The sequence below is a fragment of the Chinchilla lanigera genome, unplaced genomic scaffold, assembly GCF_000276665.1.
Source record: "Chinchilla lanigera isolate Chin_1 unplaced genomic scaffold, ChiLan1.0 scaffold00007, whole genome shotgun sequence".
Classification (NCBI taxonomy): Eukaryota; Metazoa; Chordata; class Mammalia; order Rodentia; family Chinchillidae; genus Chinchilla; species Chinchilla lanigera.
In genome coordinates this window covers 29484562-29504677 of record NW_004955408.1, presented here as the reverse complement: position 1 = coordinate 29504677, position 20116 = coordinate 29484562, and the positions used below count along the sequence as shown (strand labels likewise).

Sequence of the window (20116 nt, the reverse complement as noted above, 5' to 3'; positions counted from 1 at the left end):
CATTTTCTTTCTTTCTTTTTTTGGCCTTTTTGAGACAGGTCTCGCTATGCAGTTCAGGCTAGCCTTGAGCTCACTTTGTAGCCCAGGCTGGTCTCGAACTTGCAACAATCCTCAGCCTCCTGAGTGAGTGCTAGGATTATAGGCGTGCGCCACCATGCCTGGCCCATTCCCATTTTCTGACCCAGTCTTTTTTTGGTTTGTTTTTTGAGATAGGGTCTTGCTATGTAGTTCAGGTAGCCTTGAACTCATGGCAATCTTCCTGCCTCAGCCTCCCAAGTGCTGGGATTACATTCACGAACCACCACACTGGCCTGACCAAAGTTTATACAATAATTTTCCCAAGCAATCTTTTTTCAAAGTTTATACAATAACTTTCCCAAGCAATCTTTTTCTTTTATTGATAAACGTATTGATATATGATACCCAAAGGAAAAGTGCACCCATCTTAAATGTATAGTTCATAAGTAGCATGAAGTGAACATGCTCATACAGTCAACACTGAGATTAAGCAATAAAAATATTACTAGTAACCCAGAAGCCCTCCTAGTTACTACTTATGCTTGGGAATTAAACTATCTTAATCTCTATTTATATACATTGGCATACATTCCCCACTTGTTAATTATTTCATACACTTTCAATACTAGACCTTGTGCCTTTGCTCTGGCCTACATCAATTTCTATTTCTCTCTGAAACCACACTCAGATATCCTCCTTTTAAAATTAGCTCATCTTTGCTCATACTGTACTTTTTTTCTCTTAAGATAGAGTCTGGCTATGTATTGCACGCTGGACTCAAACTTTTTGCGTCTCACATCGTACTTAAACTGTATCTCTACTATAATGCTCTTTGTGCCATACATCAAACTGCTTATTATCCACTTTGTGCTTTTCTGAGGGTAGGAACCACACAGTATGCATTTCTGTAAGTGTAGGAAGAAGTCCAGCATGGCCATAGAAAAATGTCTCCAATAAATTTTTTTTCCCCCTGCAACAACTGAAACTCAAATTTTCTTTGGAAGAAGACCCTTCTGTATCTATTTTACCTGTGCGACACTCATTGCAGATAAATTTTCCTCGTGGCATCTCAGTTAACCCAAGGCACTCCAGGTGGAAAGCCCCACAGCACTGAGCCTCACATAATAGCAGCTCACCCACTTTCTCACAGTTCTGTTAAAAGAAAACAGATTTGTCTATAGAAAAAAATATTTCAGAAAATCCTAAATGAAAGTACCCTTCATGAGGGTAAAGGTTAAGAAAGCTTTACAGAAATCATAAAATCCCATCATTCATTGAACTAATATTTAAAAATTACTTCCCATGTTCCAGGTACAAGATCCCTGGCTGTTATGATACTAATATTCTAGGGACAGAAAATACAAGCAAACAAGAGGGAAAGGTATCAAATAATAATTACATTAGGTACAGAATTCAAATGAGTACTTTGGTTATGGTGATTAGGGATAGCATCTCAGACTGGGCTACGAAGGATAAGACAGGCATGTGATAAACTGAACAAAGAACAAGTAAGGCAGAAAGTACAAAAGTCCATGGCATACTGGAGAACCACAAGGAAAGCAACTGTTACTAAAGTAAACAAAAGTTACAAGTGGCACAATACAAGGAGGTAATGGCCTATAGTGTTAGATTTTATTCTGATTGCAAAGGTACAGCACAGAAAAGCTTCACCAATGAAGGGTGAAATGAGGTTTTCATTGTCAAAAGATCCCTTGGCTGCTACATGGAAAAACAATAATAAAAAGGCAAGAGCAAAGACAAAATCAGAAGGTTACATTGTAGTGGTTCAAGCAAGTGATACTGGTCAGCTGAACTTGAGTTATCAGTTCCAAAAGAAATACTAAGAATGGGGGCTGGGGATTTAGCTCAGCGGCACAGAGTCTGCCCGGCAAGCGCAAGGTTGTGAGTTCAATCCCCGGCGGGGGTGGGGGTGGGGGTGGGCAAAAAAAACAGAACAAAACAAAACAAAAAAAAAAAAAAAAAAAAAAAAAAAAAAAAAAAAGAAATACTAAGAATGTCTAATGGCCATAGATCGGTAGACTCATCGCAGAGAAATCACATTTGTAAGGTGATCTTACCTAAGACAAATTATCATTTAAGACAAGGTATTAGAAAATGAGGGTCTAAATTTGTATAAACTGTAAGGTTTATGAAAATTCTGTAAATTCCCAACATTATTTTTCACTACTCTAAAATCCTGATTTGTAGCCCTATACCACAAAAATGCTACAAAAGGGGAAAAGGAGGGGTGCTTTATCTATCAACCAGGACCTTCCATGGATACCAAAGCCTATGGAGGCTCAAGACCTTTGCATAAAATGGCATAGCACTTACAACTAACCTATGCATATCCTCTTATAAACGCCACCTCTAGGTTACTTATTATACCTCATACAATGTAAATGCTATGTAAATAATTGTTATACTGTATTGTTTAGGGAATAATGCCAAGAAAAAATATTAATTTTCAAAATAGAACCAACCATCCTGGGTTAAACTATTTAGTACATGTTCTGAACATGTAACTTTCTTTTTCCAAATATTTTCCATCTACAATTCATTGAATCCATGGATGTAGAACCTAAGAATACCTGGATAAGAAGACTGGCTGTACTTAATGGAGAAGACAAGAAAGGAAAGAAGTTTTACTATAGTTAAGAAATCAAAGAAACAGAACAGGTCTTGATCACTTAAAGACATCAACGCTTAAACAAATGAGTAGGAAAACTTCAGGAAGGGCAGAAAGGAATCCTAAAATTAGGAAGGGCCCCAGGGCTTTAACCTGTAGCCCAAGGCATTCTCAAATATTTGACTCACCCATTAGCTACTATTGACACCTAAAAACTGAAAAGCACCATGTTATATATTCTGTTTTGTATGCTAAGAGTGCCAATGGCATCAGTTTTCATAAATAGTGAGCAAATTTACCTTCAAGGCTTTAATAGAAAACAGTGTAGAAACTGAAGAATAAAAATTTCAAGTGACCTAAATGTTACAGACTAACACTTTAGTTGGAATGACCATGTCATTCATCTTTAAACAGGGACACTTGAAAGTGAAGACGATGCTACTAGTAGATTATACCAGGAAAACAAATACGCACACTCAACTAGACAAGCCAAGACCAGGGTCATGGTACCTTTAATTTAAAAAAGTAACAATAATAATCTCTGTAAAGGGTATTTATACTGACTTCTCTTGCTCAATAATTAGCGTAACTATTTTTGAAGAATAACACTGCTTAGGCGCTCGTTCAAATATTATCGAAAGTTCTATGTGTAATAGAGGAAATGAACAGGCAAAGAAATTGTAGTAAAATCATGTAAATCACAATAAAATATACTGGGCTTGCGTTTATATTTTAATTGTTTCAATTAAAAAATAGTATCGAACTTGTATATGTGAATTTTAACAATTTATATAGCTAAATCAAGACATATCCTAAGTATCCACTTAGCTGACAACTCCCAAACACAAATAAAGGCTCTTAAACAATAAAATAAGAGTTAATTCTTAGTGAAGGAAAATAGTAACACAATGTTTAAGATTCTAAAGCAAGCCCACCTATGTTGAATCCAGGCTTTTGTCTATTATATGCAAGCTACTTAATCTTTCTGTAGCTTCAAATTCTTCAAAACAGAACTCTACTTTATGAGACTATTATGATAACTGAATGATGAATTATTTACAAAGTACTTAGAATAAAATACCTAATATTGCACATATATATTTATTAAATAAATGGAAAAATTCTTTTAAAGTCACCACTTCAAGGCCAACACAAACCAACACAGGATCAAGAACAACAAAAACTCAAAGCTAATGTAACCTTAAAAAAATCTTTAGAAACCTAGATTGTCATACTGTGTGAGGTACAGATCAAGAAAATTATGTCTCACTAAGTAAAAGTATATGCATATCTCTCACCTCTGACCCGTCGGAGGGTATGCCTGCAAGGGAAAGTGATGCATCACACTAAGTTATTTCTCTTTCTCTTTTTTACTGACAAGAATTACAAGCTTAAAGTGACTCCACTGAACCATCCAAAAGCAATTTTTTTCTAACCACTATGATGTCAATAGTTCCATACTATTTTTTTAATAGACAGGGCTTCTATTAAAAGATAAGCATGAAATGAAGATATAAGTAAGCAAAGATCCTGTACCTGACAAACATTCTCCTTGAGTGCAGCTCCTCCTCCTCGTTCACTCTGCATTCTTTTAGATGAAGACATCCCAGCATCGTGTTCTATGCCCTCCTCAATATTCTCCTTCGGGCTTGCAGCTGTCCTGTGAGTCATCAGTTCTCCCTTGCAGAGAAAAAAATAATGTCCCCGATCTGCATTATTGATGTCTCCATTTGACCCCCTCCCTCTGGGCTGCTATTGTCTAGCCATTAATCACTTACAGATGTTCAGCCAATCACGTGGGCGGACTGCATGCAATGTTAGTTCTAACCCTGCTGTGATTGGGCGGGTAGTGGGCGCCTCATGCCCTGCCACTAACTGCTCTGAGGCTGTTCCACTGGAACTTTTTGAGTTGTTCCACTTAAAGGTTTCACTAAGGAAGAGAAAACATTCTTAAGTTTATTTGATTATTTATATGTCCTTCCAAGATCAGTGTTTCCTAAATAATGCCTCCTTTGGGCATTCTATTCCAATTGTCCTGGAAAGAAACACTTGGTGTTATAATGTGGGATGCTGTTCTGACTGGTTCTAATTCTCTCTTTTTTCCTAATTCTATTTAACCTGAGTTAGAAAGTGAGATATGGCATCAATGACTGCACTGAGGTACGGCATGAAAATGGTTTTAAATCCTTCTTTCTTAAAAGATGATGCTTACACATACTGTCTTAAAGTTAACCAATTCATGGTCAAAAATACACAAATGAATTTCCTCCTAATTGGAGCGGTATTAACTTTTAAAGGGCATTATCTGAGTTTATACATTCTCTAAGTTCATTCAGATCACATGGTTACTTGATATTGTGTTCTTTGGTTTAAGAACAAGTTTACTACTAACGGTACATTTCACTTGACACCAAGCGCCCTAGGTGATACAAAGTGATCTTTTTAAAGGCCATACCCACAGTTGCAATATGTGACTTATTTTACTAGGATCAGGTTCTCCTTCTACTTAAGGATTCTTTATACCTATCAGCCATTTCAATAGAATACTACCATAAGTAAATGCAAGGGAGAGGGACATGGCCTCTACTATGAAAAGTAGCTTGCCTTTAAAAGGTCAAAAGATCAGGAACTGAGTAATACCTCCAAGCCTGGAGTTTCTTTTGATGAGTCACCATTTTTCACTCTTTTGCACTGCACCTTGGGTGTAACATGTCTCTGTCGTTTTCGTTTCCTTGGCTTGTCAAACATCTTGGTCATGCCTATGATAGGAAAATAAATGTTACCTAATGACTAGTTACACATATATCCAAAAGCTCCTTTCTTTAAATAAAGGGTCTCAGAGTTATGGTATGTTAACTTCATTATTATCATCGGCTTTTTCAAACAAGGTCTCACTATGTAATTCCAGATGGCCTTGACCTCACTATGCAGCCCAGGGTGTCCTCCAACTCCTAGTACTTCTTCTGCCTCAGCCTCCAGAGTGCTGGGATTACAAGAGTGTGCCACCACACTTGCTGGTACGTAGCTTTAAAATTCATTTAGTCTCCAGCTTTCCATGGGAAAGAAAGCAAAGAGACCTACCCATCTACTCATAACTACTTGATGAAGTAACTTGATGAAGTTCTGCCTCACACACTAAAGCCATTTCATTTCATAAGATTGAAATGACACACTTTCTAGTTCAGGAAGGATCTGAATATACTATAGATGGACAGAAAATGTATTTAGTCTTTTTAAAAAAAAAAAAAAAAACCTATTTTCTCTTTTTTTTGGTACCGAAAATTGAACTCAGGGCCTCGCACTTGCCAGGCAGGTGCTGTGCCGCTGCACTACCTCCCCAGCCTGGGAAAATGTATTTATTACTCAGGAAAAGATACTAATCCCTAGACTCTAAGATGAGAGATAATAAATTATATCACTGTATAGCCACCTGGGCTACAAAGTGAGTTCAAAGCCAGCCTGAATTGCACAGTGAAATCCTGTCTCAAAAAAACATACATAAACACATACACACAATTATATCACTGTATGATTTAAGGATAAAGACGGAAAATTATAAGATTTGGTTTGTTTATTTATTTAGGTAGGTAGGTAGGTAGGTAGGTACTGGGAATTGAACTCAGGAACTTGAGCTTGCCCGGCAGGCCCTTATGCCCCTGAGCTACATCTCCAGCCCTAACGTTTGGTTTATAGAAGAGCAGGGAGAAATTACTCAATCATTTTGTTGCTCGAATTAGGATATATTTATCCAGTGGTAATATATCCTCAAATATCTTTTTTTTTTTTTTTGGTTTTTCTCCGGTACCGGGAACCCAACTCACGACCTTGCGCGTGCCAGACAGGCGCTTTTGCCGCTGAGCTAAATCCCCAGCCCCAATCCTCAAATATCTAAGAGTATGATGTGAATGTGTGAACTTGTCTGACAAGTTCAGAAAAAGAAACTCTAGTCCAGTGGTGGGGAACCTATGGCATGTGTGCTGCAGCAGACTGTTTGCATCATTTAAAACTCTAAAATGTTCGCCATCACTGCTCTAGTGCCATCCTCAGTTCCCAAGACACAGTTCAACTCCTTGCTACAGAGACACCATGAGGAACAGAGATATCTCATAAAGTGTTCCAAGATACTTTTGCTAGGTATCAATATGAATAACAGACTTTTGAAGACTAATTGCTTCAGTGCTATCTTTTCTTTAATCTTTAGTTTTAACATCTGTACATTTTATTTTTTGTTGTTTTTTGTTTTTTTGAGACAGGATCTTGCTGTGTAGTTTAGGCTGGACTTAAATTCACTGTGTAGCCCAGGCTGGCCTCAAACAGTAATCTTCCTGCCTCAGTCGCTCAAGAGCTGGGATTACAGGCATGTGCCACCATGCCCAGCTTATTTATACATTTAAAAAATATATTTAAGGGGCTGGGGATTTAGCTCAGCAGCAAAACGCCTGCCTGGCAAGTGCAAGGTCGTGAGTTCAGTTCCTGGTACCGGAGAAAAACCAAAAAAAAAACAAAAACAAAAACAAAAAAATTTAAAACTACAAAAAAAATTTTTTTTAAGTTTTTTTTTGAGAGAGAGGTCTTGCTATGTAATTCAGGCTGGTTTTTTTTGTTTTTTTTAAATCTCACTATGTAGTCCAGTTGGGTCTCGAACGCACTACGAGGCCCAGTCTAGCTCTGAACTTGCAGCAATCCTCCTGTCTCAGCCTCCCAAGTGCTGTGATTACAGGCCTGTACTACCACATCTGGTCTAATGCTGTAATTTCGTTTTTCAGTTAGCTGCTTTTTCTAATGGATTGACCACTACATTTCTAAAGTTCTGAAATAGCCAACAGGCAATATATATGCTCCTGCTTGAAACCAACAGCTTCAGCAAACTGCTAGCCTTGATTCAGGGTAAAATTCAATGCTGTTTTTTATGACTGTCAGATCAAAATAGAGATGCCATAATCAAAGCTGTTGATAGTCTAAAGCTTTTTAAATATGTTGACAACACAAAGGCTGAAAATTATTATTTTTGTTTGTTTTTGGTGGTACTTGGCATTGAGCTCAGGGCCTAATGCATGTTAAGCAAACAATCTACCAATGAATTATATCCCCAACCTATGAAATGAAAATACTTAGGAGCTGGAACACTTAGATTTATAAAGGATAGAGTTCATGTAGTAGGTTTTTACAAAAAAAAAAAAAAAGAAAAGAACTGACATTATTTCAGAAGTACAATACTTTAAAATAAATAATACTTTAAAAGTAAAATACTTGCTTACTTTAAAAGCAAGCAAGCAAACTGACAACTAATGAGATTATAATTGCCCGTATGATTATAATTAACATGGTGCTAAAAAATTTAATAATCATGGATCATATTAAAAGATGTATCTAAAACCACATGAAATATAATCTAGTAACTACTGAAGATTGGATTTAGTGAAGTATTCTTAAATCTGGGATAATATTTCAAGAATGACATCAATCAATAGTATCACAGCATGAAGATTATCAAAATGGTAGAAAGAACTAGCATGGAGAAAATCTGGGCAAGGTAAGATGGTAGTGTGGCAATGAATTTGGTCTGGATTTAGTTTCTCAATCCTAATTCCTTGTTCATCTTGTTTCTACTTTAAAACAGGGATAGTACAGATAATATTTTAACTCTTTGTAATGCTTTAGATGGATTAGAGGTAATACTCCAACCAAAAGCCCTGGTTGAGTAAATAATCTATGAGTATCTTACATGTTATGGATGAAGAACTATTCATCCTTCCTGAGGACAGAAACAACATCACTAAGTAGAAGTTACAGGAGACAGCTTCCAATTTCATATGGAAGATTCCCAATCCCTCAGGGAACAACCAAAATGGGTAGGTTCAATATATGCTTTTTCAAGCCTATGGCAACTGACCAGTGGTTATAGAGCTCATAACAGAAACTAGGACAATCTGTGAAAGATTGACTTAAGTCATTTATGATTTCCCCCCTCAAAGATTCCACATTTTATACCCTATAGAAATAAAAATTTTTTTTTTTTTTTTTTTTTTTTTGGGTTTTTCTCCGGTACCGGGAACCGAACTCACGACCTTGCGCTTGCTAGGCAGGTGCTTTGCCGCTGAGCTAAATCCCCAGCCCAGAAATAAAAATTTAAAGGCAAGAAATCAATGATAGTCTGCAGACTCAGACTAATAATGAAACTAAGTACCTTATTTTTCTCTATTGTTCTACATATTTCCTTACTCATATATGATTGTAACTTCATTTAACTGGTAGCAGCATAAAGCAAAAAAGAAACTTAAGAATTTTCTACTGTTTTTGTTTTTGTTTTGTACCAGGAATAGAACTTAGGACCTCACACTTGCCAGGCAGACACTGTGCCACTGAGCTATATCCCTGGCCCAGGAATTTTCTACTGTGGTGCATAGTTTTAAGAAGCATATTTTGGAAAAACCAGTCTCAAAATTTCAAGTTTATTTCTGATTATATTTACTAGCTATCAAAAATACTCACCTTTACGAAATTCTTTCAAATGAGACACAGTACAAGATTCAGTAATGCCATTCTCCAAATGACCACCTTCATAACACTATAAATAAGTAAAAAAGCAACATAATTTACCAAGAATACAAAATAAACTTTTATATTCAAATCTGAATTCTCCACTGCCATAAACACCAAATTCTTGCCACTTTTGGAAATTCAAAGAACAGTATAATAATAGTAAAGGTTTGAAGATAAACTTCAAGGGAAAGACTTTCTTAAAAAGGAAAAGGAAGAAGGTTATAGAGTTGAAATTCAGTGGTAGAGTACCTGCCTAGCATGCAGCAGGCTCTGGATTCAACCCCAGCACTGCAAAAAATTTTAAAAAGAACAGGTTACCCTGTTCCTATAAATAAGGCAGATACAAATGTTCCTTTGCCTAAAGTTTCTGGGAAAGGAAGAGGAATATGTACTAAGAGACCCACCAAGTTCAGCTCTATTCCACCCTACACTGTAGTTAAAATTTACCTTCCTAAAATTTTATTTATAACCATTAGATTTGACACTTATTTACCTGATGAACAGTAAATATTAAACAGTTCAGAAGCACAGAATGTCCTTATAACTTAAGTGGTTTCAGGTAAATCTAAAAGTAACATTAAAACTCAACAAGCTGAACATTTTACTAACCGACTACTGTTTGTATAACAATTGTATTCCAAGAAAATATCCACTCCTATAAGAATGTTATTCTAAGTAAAAAGTCAATATACTAGATGCCATTCTTATAAGGTTTCTAAAGTTTGACCAAAAAAAAAAAAAAAAAACAACCCACAGCTGTGAATTTTTAAATGCTCATTAAAATATAGAAATAAATCATGAAACTACAAATTTCCTCATATTTAGCATTTAACAAGTTCTGATGAAGTAAAATAAAATGTAAGGGTAAACATTAGGTATCCTTAAAGGAACAAAAGACTCCTGGCAAAAATTACAAAATAGATTTACATAATTTAAAAAAAACAGCATCTACATAATTTACACAACCAACCTATTCATTTTTAACACTCACACAAAAGGGAAGGAGAAAAATAATTACAATGTTCCCAAAACTACATTCAGAATAATGCAAAAAATATTCTCATTTCTAACCTCATCAATTTTATAAATTAAAATAAAAATATCACTCATTATCATAATATACAAGTAAAAATCCATCTGCTCTGCTCAGAATGAAAGAACCACAAAACTTTGTAAGTACCTTGCAGGATGTAAGATTTCGGTAATTTATACATTTAGTCGAATGTGGATATATATTAAACCACATCCTATCTCAACAGACTAATTCCTACCTCTCTAACATATTGATTAATCTACCTACAGACAGAGTAGTCACACTGCAAAGACATAATCTCATTCTAACCTAGAATCCTATGACATAATGCCCCAAAGTAACCAGGATCTCAATGATGAAACTGACTATGTCAGATGGCAGTACAAATTCCTAGAACAAAGAGCCACTTTTCAGCTTGGTGCTAGCCATCACCCTTAATCCTGGTTTTCTCTTGTTCTACTACCACATGTAATGCCCATACTCATCCCCAAAAAGCTAAAATTCAATAATAGCATACAATTTAAAAGAGATTAGAAAGACAGAGATGGAGCAGAATTTTAGAGATTTTTTTTAAATTCACTATTTATATGGTGAGAAAGTTAACTTTAAGACTCCATTTCAAAATTTCAAAATGGATTGCCAGGTATGGTGGCACATGTCTGCAATCTCAGCACTCGGGGAGGCTGAGGCAGGAGGAATGCTGCGAGTCTGAGGCCAGCCTGAACTACATAGGCAAGACCTTCTCTCAAAAAAAAAAAAACCAAAAATCTGTGAATCCCAGGACTTCCAACTAAAAACACAAAGGAACAACATCAAAAGTAAAACAAAAAAGAACTTCTGTGTTCATGAGCTAGGTAAAAATTTCTAGAAGACATAAAACGTATCAATCATCAATGTAAACAAATCAAGGCATTTAAAATTTTCTTATATGGGCCAGGGCTATAGCTCAGTGGCACAAGTGCCTACCTCACAAGCGCAAGGTCCTGAGTTTCATTCCTGGTACCAAAAAAGAAAATACCATAAAATTTTCTTATAAAAACACACCACTAAGAAACTAAACAGTAATGCCTCAGGCTGGGAAAACATATTTACAATACTGTACATGTATCTGGCAAAGCATATGAATCTCAAATACACAAAGTACTAATTAAAAAAGAAATCAACCAACCTGGGCAGGGTTAACACTCATATCTAGCACCTGGGAGGCTGAAGCAGGAAAATACCAGCTTGGGCCACATAGTGGGTTCAAGGCCAGCCTGTGCTACACAGAAAGGCCCTGTCTCAAACAAACAAACAAAAAAAAACACGTCTGGCATGGTACCACATACCTGTAATCCCAGAACTCGGGAACTGAGACAGGAGAACCTCTGTAAGTTTCAAGCCATCCTGGGCTACATAAGCGAGCTCAGGACCAGCCTGCACTATACAGCAAGACTCTGTCTCAAAAACAAAAAACCCTAAACCCACCCACAAAAAAGGAATGGCTAAATCAAAGACCAAAAATATTAAGTACACTGTACTTCAGCGGTTATTTCATAAAGACCTAGGAATGGCCAGTTGACAGATACTAAGAGACTCAACATCACTAATCATAATGATTAGAAAAATAAAAAACTGGGTTCAGCAGCACAAGCACCTGCCTGGCAAGCACAAGGTCCTGAGTTCAATTCGCAGTACCAAAAAAATAAAAAATAAAAAACATCATGAAATGTTAATACTTAGGGGACAAATAGGGAACTAAAATGTGTGATGCATATGTATTGACTCCCCAGAATAAATGTAATCATTATATACTTCAAACATGTACTAATAAAAAGAAAATGAAAAGAAAAATGAAATGTTAACACTCATCAGACTGTCTAAATTTAAAATGACAGCAAACCAGGGAAAAAAAGAAGTGTTTTACACTACTGGTGGGAATATGAATTAGGACAACCATAGTGTAAATATGGCGGTTCTCCAAAAAACTATATGACCCACTGCATCACTACTTGTTATATGCCCAAAGGGATTACTGTGATCATACTATGGGGACACCTGCATACCTGTGTTTATTGGGCACAATTCATAATACCAAATACAGAAACATCAACCTAGGCACCTATCAAAAGACCAATGGATACAGAAAATGTGGTATATACACACACAGAGGCATATTATTCAGCTATTAAATTGAACAAAATGGTATTATTTGCAGGAAAATAGATGGAACTGGAGAATATTGTGTTAAACACACGATGATTGTTTATGTTCCTTAATATGTGAACTCTATCTTAAAAAGCCGCACATGGTAGCACATGCTTGTAATCCCATCCCTCAGGAGACTGAAGTAGGAGGACCACTGTGAATTCAAGGCCAGCCTAGGTTACACAGTGAGGCTCTGTCTCGACCCTCCTCAACCCCCCCAAAAGAGACAGCGATGTTGAATAAAAGAAGCTGGAGTAAAAGAAAAACCAATGTTGATGTCTAAGAACAAGAAAAACTGATCACTAGTGACAGAAGAAAGCATCAGTTTTAGACAGGAGAAGAAAGATGATTGACAGTAACACAGGAAGTTCTGGGTTATAGTATAAGATTGGCCTTAGCTTCAATGATAGTAACAGGGGCTTTACACAATTGTCTTATACCATCAAACAGAACAATTAACACACTAACAATGGAACTATATATGTATGACTTGTCCTCTCAGGCAGCTTGAATGACTGGTGGTACAAATTTAACTGTCCCATCAGGTGGCATAACACAATCATGTATATACTATCAGGAATATGCTGAGATTATAACAAAGGTAGGTTTTTGAGGTGTTTTGCAGACAAGATAATAGGATAAAAGTAGACTAATGATTTAAGAGATTGAACTTACACAGGAGTTACGTGAATGGTTTTAAGCACAGAAAAGAATTATCACAAACATAAATTTTGTTCAATTTTGAAAGCTGTTAAAATTTTTCCACTTGTAAAAAAAAAAAAAATCTGAAGCCAGTTTATACACATGGCCATTCAACTGCAAAAGTCTTTTAATACAGGATCTCTATTGATCATGTATGCTCCTGACACTCTTGATTTCTACTGTGCAGTAGTCCCCTTTCATAAATAAGGAATACATTCCAAGACCTCCAAAGAATGCTTGAAAGCATAGGTAATACTGAACAGTATATATAACGTCATGTTTTGCCCTATATATACATACCTGCAATAAGGTTTAATTTATAAAATAGGCACAATTACAGAGTAACAATAGAACACGTATACTATAATGAACAGTTATGTGAATGTGGTTTCTCTCTCTCTCTCAAAATATCTTATTGTACTATACTCACCAGAATTAATCTTTCCTTCCATGTTTTATGCCCTGGTGCCTCCTTTGCACTTCTATTAATATAAATTCTACTGGATATCTTCCAGAAGAGCCCAGTTTCATCACAATTGAAAACTTGCTTTAGATGGTACCCTTCCTCAACTTCAACTCTGAAAATTTGGCCGTAGTTTCTTCATCAGCAGACAGACTTTTCAGGAATTTTTATTCAGTCCAAACCTTTTTTTTGAGACAAGGTTTCCCTATGCAGTTCAGGCTGGCCTTAAGCTCACTTTGTAGCCCAGGTTGGTCTCAAACTCTCAACGATCCTCCTGCCTCAGCCTCCTAAGTGTTGGGATTACAAGCATGCGCCACCACACCCGGCTCAAACCTGTTCTTAAATGTATGTAACCATCTTTTACTTGCAGTAAATGGTTTGGCTTGGTGTCCCTTGTTGCAGGGGAATCTCTTGCTGAAGTATTCAAAGAAGCTCAATGTTTTTAATGCAACACTCTGCCATCACCAGGATTATTGGGGTTTTTTTGTTCATTTCTTTTATCCATAAATTTAATACCTTTCCATCTTACCTAAGCACCTATCATGCACTGTAGCCATAACTTCTGTAGTTTGAGGTGTTGACAAAAAAACTAGCATGTATTCCTATTTTCTTCTTCACACTTTCATGAATAGATTTATTCTTATTTTAGAGCTTAGCAACCTCAGCATATGAATTTTTTTTTCTTTTCTTATTAAGAAGTTTCACTTTTTCACTTAAAGGAAGCACTTTGCAGCTTCTTCTCAGCAACCCCAAATTTCCAGCATCACTATTCTTGTGCTCTGGGGCCATTATTAAGTAAAATAAGGGTTACTTGACAACAAACACTATCATACCAAAACAGCTGATCTAACAACCTACATAGCTACATGACAACAAACAGGTGGATAATACATACAACCTGGATACACTGGACAAATAAGATGATTCACATCCAGAGTGTGACAAAGGGGTAATGACGTGAGACTTCATCACACTACTCCAAAATGCACACAACTTAATACTTATAAGATGTTTATTTCTGGAATTTTCCATTTAGTATTCTCATGCTGCAGCTGACCACAGTTATGTGAAACTGCGGATTAAGATTAAGATTAAGAGAAGACTACTATATATGTATATCAGTGTTATGAATATTACTAAAAAGATTACTTTTAAACCTTATATTTCCTGGCTTAACCCTATTTTAGAATAGACAAAATAACATACCTTTTTAGAAAAGCCAATGTCCCCCTTCTTGGGCATAAATCCAGGGTCTAAATCATTGGATTCAAGAAGTTTCTTAGTTGGTTTCCTTTGGCGTTTACTTTCATAGTTTCCTGAAATGCACACGTCTTTTCATCAGGGGCTTTAGAAACTGAGCACAAGGTAATTTTGAACATTCTAACACAAGTCACAAGATTGTTTGGATTTGCCTCATCATCTTATAGGGAGGGACAAGATAGGGATTTTTCTTTCTCTCTCCTTTTTTTTTTTTTCCCCAGTCTTTTTGAGACAAGGTCTTGCTCTGCAATTCAGGCTAGCCTTGAAATCATTTATGCAGCCCAAACTGGCCTCGAACTTGCAATGATCCTCCCAAGTGCTGGGATTACAGGCATGTACCACGCCCAGTGGGATTTCTTTATTTTAAAATATTACTTAACATAAAACCATAACATAAAATTTATTTAGTAAATTTCAAGATATAATCTAACATGAGGATGTTGTTCTACAAGCTGATTTTTTTTTTTTTAAACTACATGATAATCAAGACAAAAGCATGAACTGCATTTTTTAGTAGTAAGGACAAAGTAAGTGAAGGAAAACCTGGATTCTGGCCATGGGTTGACCAGCGTTACAACTTTTGCTGTTTCACTAAACAAGTCTAAGTTCAATAAATAAATAAAAGGCAATTACTTTAGCAGACCATTCGTAGAATTAGATAAAACAGCTTACTGACCAGATTTAGCACTTAACAGGTATTAAAACAGTAATTATATTTACCAATCTTTAAAAAAATCTTTTGGGGCTAGGATGGACTCAGTAATAGAGCACTTGCCTAGCACTTGCTCTGCCCTGAAACCACAGAACCAAAAATAGAAGACTTTATTCCTTTCCTTGGCTGACTGAAAAATTCAATTGTGAAAATGTGAATGAGAAAATATGTTTAGATCTAACTCTACCACATGACACATATGTAAATAAACCATGATAAAATGAAAAATGGCTGCTAACTAACTTCTAGGGACTATTTATTAACTGCTTATTATATGTTCAAATTTATAACATTATACATTACTACATTACAATATCCATTTTATAGGTATGGAAACAAATTCAGAGGTTAATCAACTTCCCAAGTAATACAGGGGTTGGTGGAGAAAGTATCTCAAACACAGGTTTCAAGTGGTTATTACAGTAGTGTGCACTGCTGATCCCCAAATTCTGTTATCCTTGGTTATTGATTCACATGGTAGTTGATCATCAATCATGAAAGTAGCAATAGAGCAAGCAGGGTAGTTTTTAAAAATATATGTTCTTGAGAATCTATCACAAATTTATTCATGGTAAGATATTATCAAATGAGTGACCACTTTGCTATATTTAGTGAAAATGTTAGTTTCACATCAAAATATACTACAAATCTCTTGCTGTCTCCAATTATATCCACTTACATACTGAGAACCCATACCCACCTTACCTGGTGTTTTAACAATCATATCTTCAGACTCAAGGGCAGGCCTCGGAGAGACTTCTGGAGCCATAGGCACAGACAACGTTAGCTGTGGCAACTCAGCATGACCAACTCCAAGTTCTGACTGAGCCAAGGGCCCCTCCAAAAACGGAGCCTCCCTTTCAAGAACTGGAGGCTCTTCTTTGGTTGAAATAAAAGAATTCTCATCCACCTGCTTGTTCTGATTACCAGACTGACAGCGGGACAGAAGGCTTTCTTCTTCACAGCGGGAACTTACCTAAGAATGAAAAGAATAAATAGAATCCACAGGCCAAAACTGTTAAAATTTGATAAAAATAATGCACTCAAAAAGGAATGAAGCTGGGCATGGTGGTGCATGCCTGTAATCCCAGCACTTGGGAGGCTGAGGCAGGAGGATCACTACAAGTTTGAGGCCAGCCTGGGCTACAAAGAGTTCAAGGCCAGCCTGAACTACATAGTGAGACCCTGTCTCAAAAAGACAAAAAAAGGAATGAAATGAAAAAAAAATTTTTTTTTCGGTCTTCTTGAGACAGGGTTTCGCTATGCACTTCAGGCTGGCCTTGAGCTCACTTTGTAACCCAGGCTGCTCTACAACTCCCAAAGATCCTCCTGCCTCAGCCTCCTGAGTAAGTGCTGGGATTACAGGCGTGTGCCACCATGCGGCGCCAAGAACGAAATGAAATTCTAACGGGTTACAGCACGGATGAACCCTAAAGACATTACACTAAGGGAAACAGGCCAAACACATAAAACTGTTAAGTACTGCATGATTTCACTAACATGTATCTTTATGGAAAAAATTCACAGTAAGAAAACAGAATGGTGGTTGCCAGGGGCTAAGGAAGAGAGGGAATTACTGTATTAGTTGTTGGGTACTGGGTTTCAATTTGGGAAGATAGAAAAATTTTGTGCTAATATTGTTTGGACAATATCTCAAGCTTATATCTTGTACTCTGAGTAACTACTCTGAAGATAACAATATTCAATGTATTAATTACTGTTACTCTATTTAAAAAGGAAGAAAAATGTTCTGGAGAGGAACGCTGGTGATAGTTTGCACAACAATATACCTAAATGTTACTGAATTGTATACTCAAAAAATAGTTAATATGGAAGGTTTTGTTAAATGTAATTTACTATGCTGAAGTTTAAATCCATAATGGTAATCTAATAAAAGAAAAAACTTACCCAGTATGTGACCAATTAAAGCTACTAACTAGCAGTTAATGTTAAAATTAGCAATTTTCTTTGTGTGTGTGTTTTGAGACAGGGTCTCACTATGCAGTTCAGACCATCCTTGAGCTCATTTTGTAGCCCAGGCTACTCTCGAACTTGCAAAGATCCTCCTGCCTCAGCCTCCTGAGTGAGTGCTGGGATTATAGGCATGCACCACCACACCCAGCTTAAAACTAGTAATTAACAGTAAAGATTCCTGAGAAACCATTCTCAGGATGCCAACATGTATTGCAGCAGCCATTGATGATTTCCTACCAATCTGTCCATAACTCTGTAATGTTTGTATTGTTCCTATGCTATTTCATAAATGGATGTATGTTTGTTACTATGTGTTTTCAACAACCATTGAGGGGGCTGGGAATTTAGCTCAGCGGCATAGCGCCTGCCTGGCAAGTGCAAGGTTGTGAGTTCGATTCCCAGTACCGGAAAAAAACCCAGAAAATAAAATAAAATAAACAACAACCATTGAGAACAATCAATGATTATTTGATTGATCACTTATGTATAGTGATCAATTTGATTTGATTGATCACTCAATTTGTTTTCCCTAGAGACCACTTTGGAGAAATCAAGATATAGTACAACAACCATTGATAATTTCCTGCCATTTCTGTCTATAACTCACTATTATTTGTCTATTTGCTTTCCTGAGAAATTATCTTAAAGATGCCAACAGGTAAAATAACAACCATTGATAATGTACTACCACTTTGTCTGTAATTTGGTGAATGCCCCTGTTGCTATGTTGCCCTTCTTTTACTCTTTAAAATTAAAAAAAAAAAAAAGTTAAAGAAATTTTGCCTTGTAAGCGTTTCTGAGTTCAGATCAAGAAAGAGTTTGTTAGCTAAAAGTAGAAGAAATGATAAAATCTAAAAGTCCTTATTTTGAATCCCTTAATGAAATTACTGACATAGGGAAAGATCTTCAATGGGATTTTCATAAAAACCTCACAGAAATGGCTGCTAGGGAACAGGATATTCCTTTGAAACAAAATAATTACACATATACTGCTGACTGATCAAAAGGGGCAATAAATAACTTCAATAGAAGAACATTAAACCATGTTTGGTGACACAAGCCTATAATCCCAGCTATTCTGGAGGCTGAAGCAGGAGGATCATCAGCTGAAGTTCAGCTTAGGCAATTCAGCAAGACCATTTTTCAAAAATTAAAATAAGCTCTTTTCCTCCCTTGGTTCCTGATCATCTACCAACATCAAGAATGTCACAGTAACTATCAGGACCAGGAAGTTCACAATTGATCTACTACTTCAGAGGAAATAAGTGCTCATTAATTACTTTTTACCCTGAGAAAACAACAGTAGCTAAGACAGAAATTTGGAGAAAACATGCCAAAATATACAAAACTACAGTAGATGTCATTTTTGTATTTGGATTCAGAATCCATTCTGGTGGTGGCAAAAAATTAACTATGATTGCTAGGATGATGCAAAGGAAAATGACCCGAAACAGAGACTTGTAAGCCAATCTATATATAGAGAATATCTTAAGAAAACAGTGAAATACAAGAACAGAATGAAGCGAGTATGGGGTGTTACAAAGGTCAATGTTGGTACTGGCAAAATAAGCAGTACACAATATGATCGTTATGAATATCTAAAATGTACCAATAAAATCTGATTTTAAAAAAATACAGATTCTACAATGATTTTATCTGTGATGACTGTGTAAATTTCATGAGAATAAATTAAAACTAAAAATATTGTAAAAAATAAAAAGGGGCTTGGTCATACAACTCAGTGGTACTGTGCATGTCCAGCACAGTTCCATCTTCCATCTCTAGTATCTCAGAGGTAAGAGAATGAATCAGCCCCACTATGTAAAGAGGATACTCTATGCCTTCTACACTCAGGTAGTACATGACACATTATCTGTAACTTGGTACTTCTAACTTCTACTTCAAAGGGAACAGAGGAAATAGAGAAACAAGATAAATGATACCCATGAGGAAGCAATCACACAAATATATAAAATAGATACTCCATAGGCCAATATTAGATAAACTGATTTTATAAGATTTAAAAGTGTTAAACTGCTTATAAGAAAAAATGTTCATTTTTTTACAAGTGCATACTAAATACTTAAGAATATAGTCTCAAAATGCTTCCAGGATTAGGAATGCAGCTCAGTGGTAAAGCACTTGTGTGTGCTTAGCATGCACAAGGCATGTTCAACCTAAACAAAAAATATCCCCAAATCCCTCTAATTTACTTTCTTTTTTTCAAAGCCTAACCCTACTCTCTAATTCATTCTAAAATACTTCAGTTTGCTGGGCGTGGTGGCACACGCCTGTAATCCCAGCACTTGGGAGGCTGAGGCAGGATGATTGTTCCAAGTTCAAGACCAGCCTGCGCTACACAATTCAAGACCAGTCTGAACTGCATAGTGAGACCCTGTCTCAAAAAGATAAAAGAAAGAAAGAAATAAACTAATAAAATACTTCAGTTTAAAGAAACTGACTAAGCTTGGCATGGTGGCACACGCCTGTAATCCCAGCACTTGGGGAGGCTGAGGCAGGAAGATCATTGAAAGTTCGAGACCAGCCTGGGCTACACAGCTCAAGACCAGTCTGAACCGCATAGTGAGACCTTGT

General features: G+C 36.4%; 1 protein-coding gene across 2 annotated transcripts in view; it reads right to left on the bottom strand.

Moving 5' to 3' along the window:
- Nucleotides 1-20116, bottom strand: part of Nsd1 (nuclear receptor binding SET domain protein 1) — a 131052-nt gene that overhangs the window by 42767 nt on the left and 68169 nt on the right. For both annotated transcript variants that reach the window (XM_013509737.1, XM_013509739.1), the window contains 6 exons: nt 16253-16523; nt 14782-14891; nt 9140-9215; nt 5288-5406; nt 4184-4327; nt 1047-1170 (listed from right to left, as the gene is read on the bottom strand). In XM_013509737.1, the coding sequence (XP_013365191.1) occupies nt 1047-1170; nt 4184-4327; nt 5288-5406; nt 9140-9215; nt 14782-14891; nt 16253-16523 (844 nt within the window). The remainder of the gene's footprint in view (nt 1-1046; nt 1171-4183; nt 4328-5287; nt 5407-9139; nt 9216-14781; nt 14892-16252; nt 16524-20116) is intronic.